General features: G+C 44.7%; 1 protein-coding gene across 1 annotated transcript in view; it reads right to left on the bottom strand.

Annotated features, from left to right (window-relative positions):
• Positions 1–2,249: 2,249 nt before the first annotated feature.
• The window catches only part of SIAH3 (siah E3 ubiquitin protein ligase family member 3), a 47,976-nt gene continuing 32,414 nt past the window's right edge, over positions 2,250–17,811 (bottom strand). Inside the window, exon 2 of the mRNA XM_040584105.1 lies at positions 2,250–3,053. Within this exon, the coding sequence (XP_040440039.1) occupies positions 2,460–3,053 (594 nt within the window). The 3' untranslated portion in view covers positions 2,250–2,459. The remainder of the gene's footprint in view (positions 3,054–17,811) is intronic.

Raw genomic sequence — 17,811 nt, 5'->3', positions numbered from 1 at the left:
CTGAACCGTTGGTGTTGTCATGAGAAAGCTGTGGGAGAAGGACACAGGGGATGTGAGGAGGTCCATGTCAGGGAGGTCGCATTTCCACTGTGCCTCCTGCCCCATCGAAACCAGAAAACCAAGGTGCTGGCAAGGGATGGAGATGCCCATCCCAGAGAGCTGTTGTTGTCAAACTCATCCTGCTAGAAGTACACTGGTCCTTTGGTGAGGGGCATGCCCTAAAATACTGACAGTGCATTCTTCATTTCAGTAGCTATTTCAAGAGCAAAAGCTGCCAGGTAGCAAGAAGTAAATAGTCTGGAACAAATGAATACCCAAGGAATATCCCTCCCTCTAGAACTGGTTGGGATCAGGCAACAAATGCAGCATTACGTTAGGTCTGCACCACAGGGTACAAAGAGCTCAGGCAGTTTAAGCTAGAGGAACTGTTTTTATTGGGGTTTTATTGCTTTATTTTTGGTTTTAATTCAGCAGTAGAATATTTGCCGGAGGAGCTGGAGAAGCCAGTTTCAGTCCACAAAAACGCCAATGATTTATTTATTGCTATCATTTAGGGAAAGGGCAGCAGTAGCTGGTTCTGAATATTTAACATCTCAGGGAAAAAAAGCAAGCCACTCTGAAGCCTGTGTGTTCCAGTGAAACACTGCAAAGCAGCATGCCCCCCCATCCCCAAAAATTCAGAGGTGGGAGAGTTGTGAAAGTATGCCCCAGCACACTCTTACAGGGACTGAGCCTTCTTCAGAGCTCAGCTTGTGTGGTCACAAGCAGCCTGTTGAAGGGACCCTAGCTCCTCTCTGAGCAGTGACCTGCTATGGCAGCAGGTAAGGAGGTGAGGTACAACTGCAACTCAGAAGACACTACCTGCACAGCATTCACCTCAGGAAAACTGTGATTTGTTTTACTTCACGCATCATTTGTAACAATTCCCAGGAGAGCAGCAGGTGGGAGAGATCAGCATCAGTGTTTTTGCCTACCCAAAGCCAGCTACAGCAAGATGCCTTTTGAAATGCTGAAGGACTGTTCTAGCTTGCTTCCCCTCCTTCCTTAGTTTTCCAAGGGACTCAAGCAATGAGCCTCAGTCTCTCTAGCTACTAACTGACCCAACCCGCCAGATGTTTCTCAAACGAGCATTCAGGAGCAGCCAGGCCACAGCCACACGCGGGCAGATGGGAAAATGGGAGAAGACAATTTCCCATGCTTCTCGTGTGTCACACTCGCTGTAGAGCCCTCTCCTTCCACACGTCACCTACTGTGGTGGGATTTCACTGCTGTTGTTGGCTATGGAGGAAACGTGCCTGACTGCAGATGGGACCGAGTGTCCGGAGATGGCCAGCAGCTGCCTCTGACTCTCCCCAAGAATCCATCCAAGGTAGAAGCTCTTAGAGAAGCCTGTGCCTTCACGTGGCCATTGCTGTCTGTGAAACACCCTCAGCAGAAGGAAGGGACCATCATCACCCCAAGTGTATGGAAGAAAAAAATTTAGGTTTGATGTTTGTTTTTTTTAAAGCATAACATTTCAAATCTCACAGCCAATTTGCGAACAGATATTCTGGCTGCATTGCTTTAAATCAATATTTAGCAGCACATAACACATTGTGGGTCTAAGGGGTCCAGAATTCAATAGCAAGATCAGTGTACAACTTAGGACTGTCCTGATGTTTTATTTTTATTTTGTGAAAGTCTCCTCTTGAATGCTTAAGGAAATAGGAGCTAAAACTGTGAATCCCCGACGGCTGGCTGTGATTATATCCATCCTGGCTCCAGACCATCTAGCAAGTCCTTCACTGCCCGTCATGATACAAGAGTGAGATTTAACCATGCTCACAGTGACCACCCACTAGCTGTCATCTCTGATTTAATGCAGGATGAGGTTTTCCAGGCCCTGTCTTAGCAGAGGTGGTGACTTTGTCTTTTGCAGCTTTCACTGGCTGGTAAGGGAAGTTTCCTCGGAAGTTGAAGGGAGATGCAAGCTCCCTGGGGCTTGGTTGTGAACCAGTGTAAGGGTTAAATCACTGTTGCTGGTATGGAAACCTGAGTGCTCTTTTCCCTTAGTGGAATACCTTACCTTTTACCAGGCATAGGGGCCTCCTCTAATTACCAGGCAATTAGGCAAACAATGAAGAAAACACATTTGCATAGCATGCTCAGGCAGAAGGTTTCTGTGAGTCACCCTGGGTGCACTTTCCAGGAGAAAGTGTTGTTTCCAGTGTTGCTGGAAGGCAACAATAAATTGATTAGCCTCTTTAAAATTTCTCATAAAATTGTATTAACAAAACAGTAAATACATTACACAGAGACCGTAACCACAGGATGTTTACATAACGCCCACTGTGGACGAGTGCTAAATACCATAAAAGACCTGGGACCCACCCACCCCACCCCCAAAAAGTCCACAAGTCCTGGCTCTCAGAAGGCAGAAAGAGCACCATTGTTGTTCCTGCTCCTCTTCCTCTTCCCCCTCATATTTCAGCTTCAGCATTGTGAACTTTGCTGGTGGTTATTGCAATTCCTATTGCTAGGCTTCCATTGTCAGAAAAGAGCTGAGCCAGGGAAGTGTTCAGCACAAGGCAATCTCCATCTGAAATGACAGAGTCAACACACTCCAGTACCGACCTGGGGGTCGCCTCCCATTTGAGGCGCCTCTGGTTCCTGTTGAGCTCCAGCCGGTAGGTGAAGTTGTCAGCTTGGGTCGGCGTGCCGATCAGCATCATCGTGGCGAAGAACTGAGGGTGGCCTTCATACTTCTCCTGCTTCCTGAGGACCAGCAAAAACTGGTGGCCAAGGCAAGAGTGCATGATGATCCAGTCCGTGGGTGCAGGCAGGTGCATGTCTGTGGCCAGGAAGACAATCTCTGCCCCCTGAAGGATGTTGATGCGATGGGTCTGCCTCAGGTGGGACACCACCACCTCCAGGTGCCCCTCCCATGGGCAGGAGAAAAGCGGGCATGTGCAGGGAACCAGCTGAGGGTCATGCACTGCTTCATGGTGGTGGCAGGGAGAAAGGATGCCTTGCTCTGCAGATGTCTGTGCAGCTGCGCAGCGGGTCGGTGCATACTACAAGAAGAGAGAAATTACACATGATAGCAGGTGGATCAGGAACCTGTGCAGATCTTCAAGGTGCAGCCCCCGCAGACATCAGTCACCTAACATACCGCCTAAAACAGCACCAGTGGGAACATCAGGAGCTCAGCACTCCAGAGATCAGGGGCAATTCCAGACCTGAAATCTGCACAGCAAAAGGTGCTGGCAGTAGCCTTGTTCTCCAGGGGAAGAGAGAAACGGTTTGAGCCATGATAAGTCACTTCAAATGAAAGTGATGTATGTGTTTAGAGAGCGGGGGGAAAAATCTGATTAAAAGGAAAAAAAAGCCCAACAAAGCAAGGACAGCATGGGGCGTTTTATATAGTTAAGGCTCTTGCAGCTCAGAACAAGAAAATGAAATATGTATGGCTTTATTATTCTTTAATGAAACACACTGGCAAATACAGGCGTTTCTCCTGAAACAATATGCTTTATAACACCCATAATTTGTGAAACAAAAGTCAGTTTTTATTGTATACGATGCCTTCAGTTGTGTTTATTTCTTGTCAATGTATTTGTGCTTAATTGATGTGCTTGCCTCCATGAATCTTAAATGGCTTTCAAAGGTGGATGGATGGCAAATATAGAGCACGTAAATTTGGATTAAGGTAGGGCAGCCAGCTAAAAAGGCAGCAGCTCTGGCAGCAGGATTCCATGTGAGGAGTAGGAAGCAAACCACTCTGCCTCTGTCAAGTGGATATTGTTGAAGAGAAATGAGTGAGTCTTATTCAACTAAAAGTGTATCCACATGTAATGCTATTCAGGAAGAGTAATGGCTTTCTGCAATAACTCTGTACATAGACAAACCCTAAGGCACAGGCATGTCGGTTGTGATTCATCCTTCCCAATTTTAAGCATTTACTCCAGCCTCCCAAGATGGAAACCCTGTTACCTTGGACTGCCTCTGCAGTCAACAGAGTGAGGCCACCCTTCCCAGTGGCAGATTCAGATCTTAGCTGGAGTAATCCACCTCCTAAAGGTGATGCTGGCTGCGGCCAGAGTGACTGAGATCCAGCCTGTCTAGCTGTACCTAAATTTTAGATGCTTAAACGCAGGAAGACATTGCCTCTCTCTGAACTCCTCTGGAGATGCTTATAAAGAGTACAAGAATTAAGAGTACACACATATATACATACATTTTGCTTTAACATATGTTTTAGGAAGATTTACGTAATTCCTTAAATACTGCCCAATGTCTGCTCATTTTAACATATGAACATATGTACCCGAAATTATAGGAACAACAGTATGGTTCTAACATCTAACAGTTGTTCTCCATGCCACATCCAAGTCATAGCAAATCTGGGTTTTCTTCAGCTGTTTTTGAGCAGAGACTTGTCTTAACCAGGGGCAAGCATAAACCTGTATAATAGGTGCCGGATATGCTGCAGATGGCTCGCTGTCTCATCTCTCTGTGGGTACCGTGATGCCTTTATTACAGCCTTGATGTGAGAGTAAGCATTCTTACTGTAAGCAGTTTTTCCTTAATGTTTCCTTAATGTTCCAGTAGTACCAGAACTTGTACTTTTGCTTTCCAGGATGTTTTTGGAAGGCAAATCTCTTGGGTCAACTGTCCTAACTCTCAGGTGATGAGGGATTCCTTGCCAATCCAGGATGACAACGTCTTGGATCTCCATTCTTATTGTGTCAGTAGCTGCCAAGGGATGTGTTGAGCAGAGCAAGGTTGTGATTGCTGCTGCTGTGAAATTCATGGCTCTTCCCAAAGCACTGGGTGTCAAAGGGAGCTGTTTCTTCCTCCTGACATTTGATACGAAGAATAATTGCCTATTTAAGCCCGGCTATTGAACCTTGCAACTTTTTCTTTGGAGAATTATTGCTGTGATAGTACTGTTCTACTTTTTCCTTCCTCATATTTTATTTGTTTTGCTGTATAAAATCCAAGAATATAAACTTTCCAAGAAGATAATGAATTGAGGACAGATAAATGACTATCATTGTCTGGAAAATAAAACAGGTCATTATAAACTAATTGAGGTTTGTGGCTTTAGTTCCCTGCTTATCACGGTGGGATTGCTGGTTCGCACTTAATTCTACATTAATTTTTGCATCCCATTAGGATGAAAGTTATGGTTAAATTAAACTCTTTTTGGTGAAGGAGGCTACTGCAATGGCGGATCATAAAAGCCTTTTAAAAAAATCCCTGAAATGCTAATTGCCTCATAAAATGAATTCTAATCTCCCAATCTAATACAGTGGGTGTGAGCAATTACTTTCTCTCACCAAACTGTTAATGCAACATTAGTGATTATACTAATTAAAACTAATGAACTCATATTCGCATGCTGATAAACCTCTCAACCACTCGACAAGTTCCAGCCTTCTATCAGTTTTATTTAACTCCTCTTTAGGAAGATGAATCTTAAATTAACCTCTTGAATAACATTCAAAATTAGGTTTTGAAATGTGAAGCTTTATAGACTGTGTATAATTCTTCTCCAAAGATTACCAGAGTCAGAGAAACCAGTTCTACTGAGGATGTAATTGAATTTAGAAATGCATTCTCCTAATTTGATGAGCATGGAGAGCAATGGTAGCTCATCCATCTAAACTGTATCCAAGGTAAGGAAATACAAATATCTCAAAAAATCAATTTATGACAAGCACAGTTCTATGGCTCAGGAACTGGAAAAATAAATTACAATGAGCAATTCATTAGATGTATCTTTCTTGTTTGCTTCATTTGTGATATTTTGTGTGTGTGTGTGTGCAGATAATTGAGATTTCCCTTTCACAACTCACATTTTTGAAACATTTCCATGAATCATTTCAGCAAAGTATTTTTGATCTGACTTTGTTCAGTTCAGATTTATTGAAAACTCTGGAAAAACAGCACAAACCACATGATCTATTTTTATTCTTTGACTGGGGTAAGTCAAAATCTGGTTTCTGAATTATTCAACATTCCTGTTTCTAAATTATAAATTTTTGAATAAATTTTTGAATATTCTGAAATATCTTAAAAATTCCCTGTCTTTGTGAAGAAAAGTCTCACAGAAAACTATTATTTTACTTTTATTTTTGAGGTATGAGTGTAACTGTTGGGGTGCCTGTCCCCTTGTTGGTCTTTCATATGGCTGTGAATGGAACCTCTAAAACTGAAATGCAAAATGGGCATAAAATGGTCACCTTGAGAGCATTTAAAAGCTTGAATAAATATTTATGAACTTTTTTCCCCATGTTTAATCTGCTCCAGTATTTACTTTCCATCATTTATTGCCTGATTACCTAGTTAAATAAGGTTTATTATATTTTTGTGTCAGTCCAGTATTATTTTCAATTACCTTTCAGCCTGTTGGACAGTTTCAGTCAAATTTAACTGTGTGATAGAAGTCTCAAAGGCTTTAATCTTCAACCGGTTTTGTGAGAAAAGGCAGCACGGTAGAGAAGTATGACCCTTCTGCATCTCCAGGGAGCAACAGCTTGCCCCGTGTGCAATGTTACATTGTCAGATAGGAAAGAACCTAAACAACGGCAGCTTGAACCCACACGTACTGTAGACACTAGAGAACCCACATGAGACAGTGTCTTTATGAACAGGAGAAAAGGCTTCAGCCAGAGTGCTCCTCATTAGATGTGAGATAATCCCGCCACGAGACGCCAAACCGCAGGACACCAGGCTCTGCCGCTCACAGAAAAATTTCTTTTTAATGATGCAGCTTATTACAGTGTAATTCTTTTAAAGAACAAGTCATTTGGCAAAAAAGTAATTTATAAACACATCATGCTTTTCTTACAGGAAAAAATAAAAAAGGGTTATATTTGGACTTGGAACACAGGGTTCCTGGGTCCTGCCCCAGCTTTTCTACAGACTTTCTGCTAAAAATGCAACAAACCACTCTAGGTGTGACTCATCTGTTCTACCTTTGATGTCGGAGGAGTAGGTGGCTAACTCTGAAGAACATCAGCTCCTTTTACAGCCTATGCAGAGCCCTGGAGTGCGATTCACTTGAAAGAAATGAGAGAAGGAGTAACCTAAAAGATACTAAGGAACATGCCCCTGGACACCACTTTCTACATGCAGCCAGGACCAAATCCATCCTCAGGGCAGGCCCACAGAGGTTTTACTGGTTTCTAGACAAGAAGCAGGAGGGTACCCCTATCTTAGTCAGGAGAGAGTTGTACCTTCTCCAGCTGGAGACAAAGCAGTCCATGGAGAAAGAAATGGATGCCTGTTCATCTGAGGGTGTAAATCTGTGGCTCCCTACCACCATTACACTCTGGTCACCAGTGGCTTGATAGAAAATCCAGGGGAAGGTCAAAGGGTAGATCCAAGAGGTAGAGATCTCCAAGATCTCCAAGAGGTAGACATGAGCATGTCTCTGAGTCTGCAGCTGCAAAGCTGAGGCACCCATCCAGGAGAGAGGGCTTTGGGATTGCTCCTCATGCTCTGAGGGAACTTTTGTATTTTAACTAGCAAAGACTTTAGGTCAGCTATGGTAAAAATAGTGGAAACAGAGACAGCAACGCACACCGCACCCCTGCTGGCTGAGCTCTGGGCCCTGTGGGGTGCTGGCACCAGCTACATCACGATCCCTCAACCTCTGCTTCTCTGCTGCACATGGGCACAACTTCTAACAGCAGAGCAAAGGTGGCTGCTGCCATGAGTAGCCAAATGCTTTGCAATTCAGGTCCTAACTTGCAAATGAGAGTTTGCTCCCTGCAAACACCTCAGGGTGAGGGAGTGTTCAATCCAGTTCTCCCACCCCATGGGACAGGATCCAGACACTGATGATCTGGAGTAAAAGGAGGACGAGTAGCACCGTTGCATTGTAGAAGAATAAATGTTGCTAAGGTCTTCAGAGCAAAGGTTAAAAGTCACCTTTCTGCACTTTCCAGTATTTCCCAGTGTTATACTGGGAGCCTGGATGCCTTATTCATACTTTTACTTACAGTAATGCACATAATGTGCAAAAAACCAGCCTGTGAACGGTGCCAGCATGTGCTGAGAATATCCCAAAGAGTGAGGACAAGGACTCATTCGCTGCCCAGTCAATAAAGGTTTTTGACAGCAAAGCAGGTGCTGCAAATAGTCATCCTTTTCCAGACATTTCACACCTGTGCAACTGCATTCTACCCACTGATCACACACAACTGTGCAAACACCCATTAATTCACCTATGGGCTGGGCTGTTTCCTTGGGGAAGTCAGTGATGTAGTCTGAAGGTCATCATGGTGGGTCTTCTGGGTAGGATCACTCAGAAACCAGCAGAGATGAAAATAAAGCCATCAGACACAACAGCCAACCTGAACAGCAGACAGTGCTCCTCTCTCTCCACCCCCGTCCAGCTTTAGCACACCCTGAGACATTGCAACCTAGTCCTCTTCCAGGGAGGGAACCCATATCTTCTCCTTCTGTGGGTCCCAGCTCTTCCTTCCTTAGCCACATCTTTCTTGGCTGGATTACAGGAGGCTTAGTAGGAGCCGTGTATGTTCATGGAAGCTGTCACCTTACGTGGGAGCCCGGGTTTCAAAGGGGCTGTGCTCACACCCCTGCCACAAGCCCATCACTTCTGCTAATGCTGCTTCCTGCTATGGCTCACCTCTGTCTGAGATCCAGTTTCCTTTTGTGTACAACTTTGTAAAGCCTATATTCTCCAGGGTAACATCTGATTCAGACTGACTTAATATATTAAATTATATATACACTTATATAAACACACATACACATATTTATACAGGGACACATAATGCTTACAGGTCTGTTTTGAATGTTTCTTAGAACAATGCAGTGGGGAAAACCATATTTTTGTGCTGGTTAAACCATTCTGGTGCCTTTTTTATTTAAAAAATGGTGGGATATGGAGGGATGGAAGCCCGTGAATTTTGATAATGAGCTTATTTTTGCTATCATTGTGAAAACAGTGCCAAATTTGAGACTGCATTTTTTTAAACTGCCTCTAAGAATAATTCACTTTGTCATGTATTTTTTTCTCCGATGAAGCTCCTTGCTGTGGCTGTCTCTATGGATAACAGGCATCTGTTGGCTGATATCTATGATGCTGAGCTAAAGTACAACAGTACTATTATTTCTCAGTTTAGGGTCAAGGAATTTAGGCTCGGGGAGATTAAAGATCTGAGTGCATTGACCATATTTTATTGCCCAGCTTCTATCACATACCCCCTGATTTTTCATAGGAAAATTGCCTCCTAGAGCACTTGATATTTTCAAAATCCAGCCTCCATTAACCTCAGATGCAGCTACAAGTGCTTGAACTATCTGCAGATCGGGTCTAAGATTTTAGGTTGAGCATCCCAGGGGCAGAGATCGACTGACTAGAAGCCACCCACGAGAGGCTTGCTGTAAATGACTCCAGTTTCACAAAGGGCTTTCCAGGCAGAGACATGAGTGCAGTCCAGCTCTCCAGGGCTATGTGGTCTTCCTCCTAGCTACAGGACCTCCTTGCTAACATGCCATCACTTATCTCCTCCACCACCCTACCTATGACAAGGGAAAACAAGGGATGCAGTCATCCTGTAGGCAGGTGGAAACCCACCTGGAAACATGCTGTGAAAACTTGGTGGATTTTTGGCTTTGACCTAAAGATTTCCTCAGGCAAGGAGGGACCCGAGTCTGCAGCTGGTGAGATGCTTTGAGTGAGAGCTCCATGGCAACTTCCAGGGTTTCTATTGAAACAAATTGGTATTTTCTTTGCCAGTGAACTGTGCCGTTTATTCAGTTTTCTTACTGTCATCCTCCTCTTCCCTGGCTTCTCAGTGTCTGATTGCTTCTTCTCATCTGTATGGAAACTGCCTCCAATAATTTTCTAATTCTCAGCTTCTTTCTGCCTCATAAAAGCTTTGCCACCCACTAACATCCACCTCCACATTACTCACACCCACCACACAGGGACAGATGCTCAAAAGAACTATAAAGGTGACATGAAGAAAGTAGTGAGTCTTTTAATCCTGGTCTTGATTTAATTTCTCGTCTGCTATTTTCTAGTATGCTAATGAGATTTTGTAAATCTATCAGGTGAAAGAAAAGAGAAGGAAAATACCCCAAAACCCTCAACCTATTTTGTCAAAAGCTGTACTTTCATATCTGCAATTAATAAGTCCAAGCCAAGGCTCATGTTGGGGATTTATTTAAAATTTTAATTACACAAAATCCTATTCATTATGAATGCAGCAGCTGAATTTCTTAAGTACTGAATATTAGTTGCAGCTTTGGCAGTGGGGGGATTTGTTTTCCCTACTATCAAATGGCAGTGAGAGGACAACTTCAAGCTCATTTTGCTAATCTCACTTTGCAACATAATCAGGCATGACTTGGTGACACAGCACACGGGATGTGTTAATGGCTGTCCTCATGCTAATTACACACCTCTGAGTATGCAGAGGAAATGCTGCTTTAGTACATGTCCACACTGTAGCATCACACTTCTCTTTATCAGAGGACCCTGAATTTTAGACGAGGCCACGTATTTTTAGAGGTATTTTGGAAAAAAAATAAATTTGTTTTTGTGGTAGATGTAGCAAAAATATGTTACGGCATTTTAAATGCATCCCAGACGGAAAGAAAGACATTATTCTCAAATTAACCCCCCTCCCTTGCTTTTCAAAAATCAGTTTTTTCAACATAAATTGTCATGCAGACTTGCAGTGCAAGTGAAAAAAAAATCAAAAAAACTGACATTCTTCAACATATTGAAAACAATGCAATTATAATGAAATATAAACAGGATTCACACTAAAGCATTTCAATCTTATAGATGCTTTCTGAGGGACACCCAGGTATAGACACCGGCAGGGTGGAGCAAGGTCATGGTGTCCAGCTCTCCTGCTTTAAATGCAGGTTTGATGGACCATTCCCAGCCCAGCGAGGACACTGAAACTTCCTGTGTTTCAGGCTCAAGGGAGATGAACCGTCTTGCTGACCCCCAGTCCAAGCTGTAGATGGGTCATGGACATCCAGGCAAATGATCCTGGTTTAGCTGCTGTGTTTGCCGGATCCTACCTGAGATCACTTTCTGTGCTTTCTTTGAGGAATAAAACACATTGAGTAGATACAAACAAAACCATGCACATGGGCAATTTCTGTGGAGTATCTTGCACAGTTATTTGCTAGCCAAAATGAATGAAAAGCGTGGAGATTAAGTGGATGAAATGGAAGCATCTGGACCTGTGGAGGTCTGGCGGGTTGGCAAGCAGATCCACATCACCTGCTCTGGGGTAATTGCCCTGTGCCTGCTCCAAGCACTTAAACAAGGATGATTCTTAGATTTAAATCTGTAACCACAGAAAAAAAAAGCATCCCATCTTTCAGTAACATGGTATGAGACCATGACTGCGGGACCAAATAGGATCAGACATGCTCATAGTGGCCAGAGCATCTTTGGTCGGTGTGGGTTTATCCTGCACCCATGCTCACTACCCTCACCCATGTGGCCTTTCAGCTCTCTGTTACTTGGGTTTGGGACCCCCTGACAGAAACAGTGGTGTCCTGGAAATTGTGAAGGACTCCTAAAATGAAGGGAAACAATAGAAGATGATGAAATGCTCCTGGTCCTCAAGGAGAAACCCACAAAGGTTCTCTTGCCAGTACCATTTAAGCCCCTTAGAAAGGCATCCAGGAGAGGAGTTGTATTAAAGCTTGTTTTGTGGAGCAGGAGGCTGGGTCCCTGCTGTGACCAAGCAGAGACAGGCTGCCTCTGCCATGAGGAGCTTCCCTGAAGTGCAAACAGTTACTGGGGATGAATCCGGATCCTGGATCCTGAGCTACACCTACTATCAGCAATAGAGGTGGAAAAGGGTGGACATCTGCAGGTCAGAAACACGGTTTTCCTCTGCTGGTTTGGTTCTGGGAGAACCTAAGCCTCCTCCAGAAGGGCTGGAGCCATTATGGATTTGGAAGAAACTGGGCTGGAGGGTGGGACATGCCCCTGGGACCTGATTTGCAACTTGAATTCTCTTTGCTGCATTTTAGGACCGGGCACAATGCAGTGACAACAAATCGTAGCGCAGAGTATTTGATGTTGCATTGCAACTGCTGATGCACTGGGGCATGGAGAAGTTTACTCCCTTCTCTTTGGACTACAAGAAGATTTTATACCTTTTTCTAAGCAAGGGTGATCCCTCTAAATGCCATCTCCTTTGGCCACAGAAGGCAAGTATCAGAAGCCAAAGCACATGCTGTCAGCTTTTGCTCCAGAAGGGCAGGGTGTAACCACTGTTTATCATCAGATCTCTCATGAGACAATGCTGGTTGTGGCTCTGGGTGATGTAGTGAATGGCCTGCACATGTAAAAAGAGATAATCCAAAATGTAGAATTATCTGAAGATTCACTTCATCCTTTATCCACTTTGTGTTTTGGATAAAGCCTGTTAACAAAGTGCAAAACCATTATAGGCTTTAATTAAATGCAAAGTGATAAAGTAGTTCCAAGCTGCATCTGCTGTGTCTGATAGGGGAGGCAGAGTTCACAAGAGCCCTATATCTGACCTCTTGATTTTGTGTTTTACATTCACACTGAAAAAGAAATTAATATGGAAAAGATTTTTTTTTTAAAAAAAGCGATTACCCACTGTGCTCATAAACTTACCAGTTCAGACTGCTTCTAATAACTCATCATCCAATATTCATTTACAAGTTACTACAGTAACAGCATGTCTCCAAGAGGAGCAGATTTGCTGGTGTCATCTGAGATAATTAGACCAAATCCACCCTGAGACAATCGAAATGCTTCCCTTCCATCAGGCAACCTCCAGCTATCACAATTATATGACATTTAAATCTACTAACTGCTCTTTCAGAAATGCACCCCAGGAGTGCCAAAGGACGGCACAAACATTATTGGTTTGTTGGAAGGAGACCAGGGATGAGGTGGTGGCTGAGCAAGCCGGCAGCCTCCCTTGGCGGGTGTGATGTCTCCAGTCCCATCCATGCACACCTCCCTGGCCAAGGAATTGCTCTGTGCTCTGTGCCACATTGGTCTTGCAGTTGCCAAAGGGTAATGGGCAATTAAGGCTACACCGGGCAGGTCACAGAGAGCTCAGACCCTGCGCTGCGGCCGCAGAGGTGGAGCAGGGAGCACGGGGCACGCAGCACTGCTGACGCTGGCTCCCTGTCCTGTCTCAAAGGCTGTGCCTGTGCCTACATCTCTGTAGCAGTCACTGAGCAATGAATGAGCTGTAAGACACTCCTCATTTTTGGTTAAGACCTTCTTCTGAGAGCTGTGTCTTGGGAAATGCAAGAGTGGCTTAAAATCATGTCTGCCTGCCTCCTGCCAAGGCAGCGCTGGTACTGGTGGGTGATGGGCACCTCAGACTCATCCACAATGGCCTGGTGTGGTGGAGGTCATGTTCAGGTTTCAGGAGCATTAGGAAGAGAAGAGGGGAAAATAAACTGTGCCAAGCCCAGAGTCACTTCCCTTTACAGTACCTGTTCTTGCCCCTTCTCCATTAGTGACCTAGCCCTGCGCTTTCAGTTTGCCCTTGCTCTGGATACCTGCCATGTGCATGCAGCGTTGAATGAAAAAAAGTCTTCCTGTTACAAGACAACCCAAAAGTCATCATTATTCCACTATCAGCTGAAAGTGTGTCTCAAATTTGTACAGTCTTAAGAAAGGGGCGGGGGGGCCGGGGGGGCGGGGGGGGGGGGGGGGGGGGGAATGCAAAACAATCCAGAAAACCGATGTAAGCCATTAGCTTTGGGCAAGTCTGGGGAAATTTTTTAAGTTTCTGCAATGTATGTTGGTGTTTCATTGACATATTCTTTGCAGTAAAGAAAGGGACATTTCTGTGGGAACATTTGACTTTTATCACAGATACTTTTAATTTTGTGCAAATCATAGCCTGTTCCTTCTTTATCCTCCCCCTCCAATTCTCAAAGAATAGTTGCTCTATACGTTTTCTTCACATGGGGAGGGTGCAGGTGGAAAGAAAGAACAGAAAGGGAGGCTCATCTTTGCCAAAGAAGACAATGTTCCATCTCTATTAATAGGAATGAAAGTTTAAAGAGCTTTATTGAAGGGGAAAAAACCCAACACCCAACAACCTACTAAGTTAACATTTATGTTTACGGAGAGGTACTGTACTGACAGCCTCTGAGCCTGCAGTGCTTTACCTGCAGAAGAAGCAGAGCACAGAGAAAAATACCATTCTTTTTTTTTTTTTCCAAAATTGCCTTAGGTCTGAGACAAAATGGTCTCCTCTAGCCAGGAGAAGTTGAGTCTGTCTCCACGCTACCCTTCCCGTAAGCACTGCCTTTTTGGGGAGGGAATCTGCTGTCATCCCCTAGCCTGCTGGCACCTCCACTCTGACCACACGTGCCATCAGGAAGAGGGAGCATAGAGTCACAGAATCACAAAATGGTTGGGATCGGAAGGAACCTTTGAAGATCATCTATTTTCAAACCACCCTGCCATGGGCAAGGACATCTTTCCACTACACCAGGTTGCTCAAAGCACCATCCAACCTGGCCTTGAACACTTCCAGGGATGGGGCACCCACACCTTCTCTGGACAACCTGTGCCACTGTTTCACCATCCTCATAATAAGAAAATTCTTTCTGTCCAATATAAACCTACTCTCTTTCACTTTAAAACTATTAACCCTGGTCCTGTTACTACAGGCCCTGCTAAAAAGAGTTGTTCCGTCCTTTTTATCAGCCCCCTTTATATACTGAAAGGCCAAAATCAGGTCTCCCCGGAGCCTTCTCTTCTCCAGGCTGAAAAACTCCAGCTCTCTCAGCCTGTCATCATAGGAGAGGTGCTCCAGCCCTCTGACCATTTTTGTGGCCATTCTCTGGACTTGCTCCAAAAGGTCCATGTCTGTCTTGTGCCGGGGGCCCCAGAGCTGGACACAGAACTCCAGGTGGGATCTCATGAGAGCGGAGTAGAGGGGGTGAATCACCTCCCTCAACCTGCTGGACATGCTTCTTGTGATGCAGCCCAAGATAATATGGTTGGCTGCCTGGGCTGCAAGTACGCATTGCTGAGTCATAAATGAGATTTCATCCACCAGTATCCCCAAGTCCTCCACAGGGCTGCTGCCAATTAATTCACCATCCCGCCTATGTTGATACCAGGGGTTGCCCCAATCCAAGTGCAGGATCTTGCACTTGATCTTGTTCAACTTTGTGAGATTCACAAGGTCCCACTCCTCAAGCCTGCCAAGGTCCCTTTGGATGGCATCCCTTTCCTCCAGTGAATCAACTACACTGCTCAGCTTGGTGTCATCTGCAAACTTGTTGAGGGTGCACTCAGTCCCGCTATTTGTCATTGACGATATTAAATAATATCGGTCCCAGTATGGACCCTTGTGGGACACCACTCATTGCTGGTTTCCACTTGCATGTTGAGCCATTGACTGTAACTCTTTGAATGCTGCCATCCAGTCAATTCCTTATCCATCTAACAGTTCCTCCATCAAACCCCTCCCTCTCCAATTAAGAGGTAAGAATACTGTGAACGACCATATCAAAGGCCTTACAGAAGCCCAGGTAGATGACATCTGTAGTTCTTCCCATGCCCACTGATGCAGTCACTCCATTGTAGAAGGCAACTAGATTAGTGAGGCATGATTTGTCCTTGGTGAAGCAATGTTGGCTGTCTCTAATCACATCCCTGTCTTCCATATGTTTCAACATCTTCCAGGAGGATCTGCTCCAAGATTTTACTAGACCTGTCACCCAGCAGAGCTGCAGCTCCTGGGTTCTAGTTATTTTTAAAGTTGGGGAAACTCTTGCTGGAAATCCATTGGCATAGGCTGTGTAGCTCTGGCTGCAGCACCACAGGCTTTTTCAGTTTGCTCTGGTCTCTCTGGTTCTCCATCCTAAAATTTCCTATTTCATTACAAGTGTAGCTTTGGAGAAAGGGGGAAGAGGGACCACTTTCCTTATTCAAAGTCATCCTTGCACTTTAATGTCCCCCCTCTCACCCTCACTTGTCTGGTGGGAAGGTTTTATGTTTTAACTTCAGCCAGGTCCTCCCTGTGTAGCCAGCTTAATACATGTTCTTATAAACTTGTCTGGCTGTACACTACTGCATACCTTGCACATCTTAAAAGCGAATAATTGTACAATTATTCTGATACATTTATGGATTTTAAGGATTTGAGAGCGGGATAGGTTTTTTTTAATTTATTTTCAGCTTTCTATAGAGAGCTTTTTATAGAGCTTTGTGTGTGACATGTTATTGAACAAGATGACAGGCCACTCATTTCATCACATCAAAGGTGTTTCAGCCTTTCTTTCACAGGGAAAACCTCTCTGCTTTTCCCCAAAGGGCTGCCAGGGCTGAAAGGAGGACGTGTGGCAGCCCAGTGACTGGACACTGGGAGAAGATCTGCTCCCCTTATATCACACTGCAGTGCTCTCTACCTGCTCCCTGGGCCAGGGTGCATGTGTGTGAGGCAGAGCTCAGCTCCACTGCCCAGGGCTCAGGCTGCTGAGCTCCCCGCTGCAGTCCCCGCTCCCCGTCAGGACGTGACTCTTAAGTCACAGAATGGTTTTGCTGCAAGGACCTGCACACCCCTGTGACAATCCGAGTTAGCTGGGGTGGACATTACATCCCCTTCTGGTTTCGTATAGGGCGAGGAGATCTCAGGGAAGACCTCTGGGACCAAGGGTGAACGGCTGTGTGGTGTTTTGTGCAGCCTGTCAGGCCAAAGGCATGAATCGCATGTGTAGTCACCACAGGAGAGATACCCACACTTCCAGGAGGAGCCACTCAAGTGTTTCTGGAAAGTACCTAACAGCTCAGTGAAGGCTGTTAGGCACCCTCACGCCCCTGTTAGCATAGCTTCCATCTACCTTTAAAACCCTTCTTTTCCCTCCTTTCCACCCTATGAGCATGCAGTAAAGGCTTACCCTGCAATTTCCAAATCCGCAGCGAGTCCACGCTAACTCAGAATGCTAACTCAAAATAACATCTTTTAGGCCCACAGGGCTCGCAAGGACTTAAAGGGGAAGGATAACATTACTTAGCAGCAGAAACACCTGTGACAAAGAACTGGATAAATTTTGGGTGGGATTTGTCTTGTCTAATGTATATGTCTAAAAGATAGACATGTTCAAATCTGAGCTACTCACCTGAAGCTCCCTTAATAACGAAGGTAAGATGTACCTCCACAGAGCAATTAATCATCCCTATTTTGAATGTGCCTATCTTCAGGAAAAGATGAAATTACCTTCCAGCATCTGCAGGTGATGTTCACTTCTCTTCCTTGGCTAGAGGTGGAGCTAGGGTTTCTGGCCCAGAACAGGACATGAGACTTGAAAAGTTTCACCACATTCAGTGCAGCAGGAGAGTCACGACTTGGCGTAGCAAAGAGTGTCAGGAGACAGCCACTGTGACTGTTTAATGGGTGATTATGAGCTGCCTATTTGCCTAATGCAGAAAATCCCTCGAGCTGACACATTTTCTTCCCAGCTAAGGGATGGTCATCCTAATTTTCAGGCCTCTAGATTTAACAGTGAAATAAAACTAATTTACAGCTCTTGCCATTAGGAGGACAAATTTTCATCTCCGTCCTTCAAGTGAGAGGCACTATAACAAATGAATGATTACTGACCCATGATACCTATTAGAGATTGCAGTTGGGTCATCTCATTTGTTGTTTTAACACAAGAAATTAAGAGCCCTAGCAGGGCTGTCACAGAAATTGAATTGATAATGAGATGAACACTGCCTTTAACAGAGCCTCTTCCTAGAATTACATGCGGGAAGAGCTCAGCAACGACAGGACCTTGAACCGTGGGCCTGAACTG

The sequence above is a fragment of the Falco naumanni genome, chromosome 2 (genome assembly GCF_017639655.2).
Source record: "Falco naumanni isolate bFalNau1 chromosome 2, bFalNau1.pat, whole genome shotgun sequence".
NCBI classification, from domain to species: domain Eukaryota; kingdom Metazoa; phylum Chordata; class Aves; order Falconiformes; family Falconidae; genus Falco; species Falco naumanni.
Note: the sequence above shows the minus strand (reverse complement) of the source record. Positions and strands in the feature narration are given on the sequence as shown.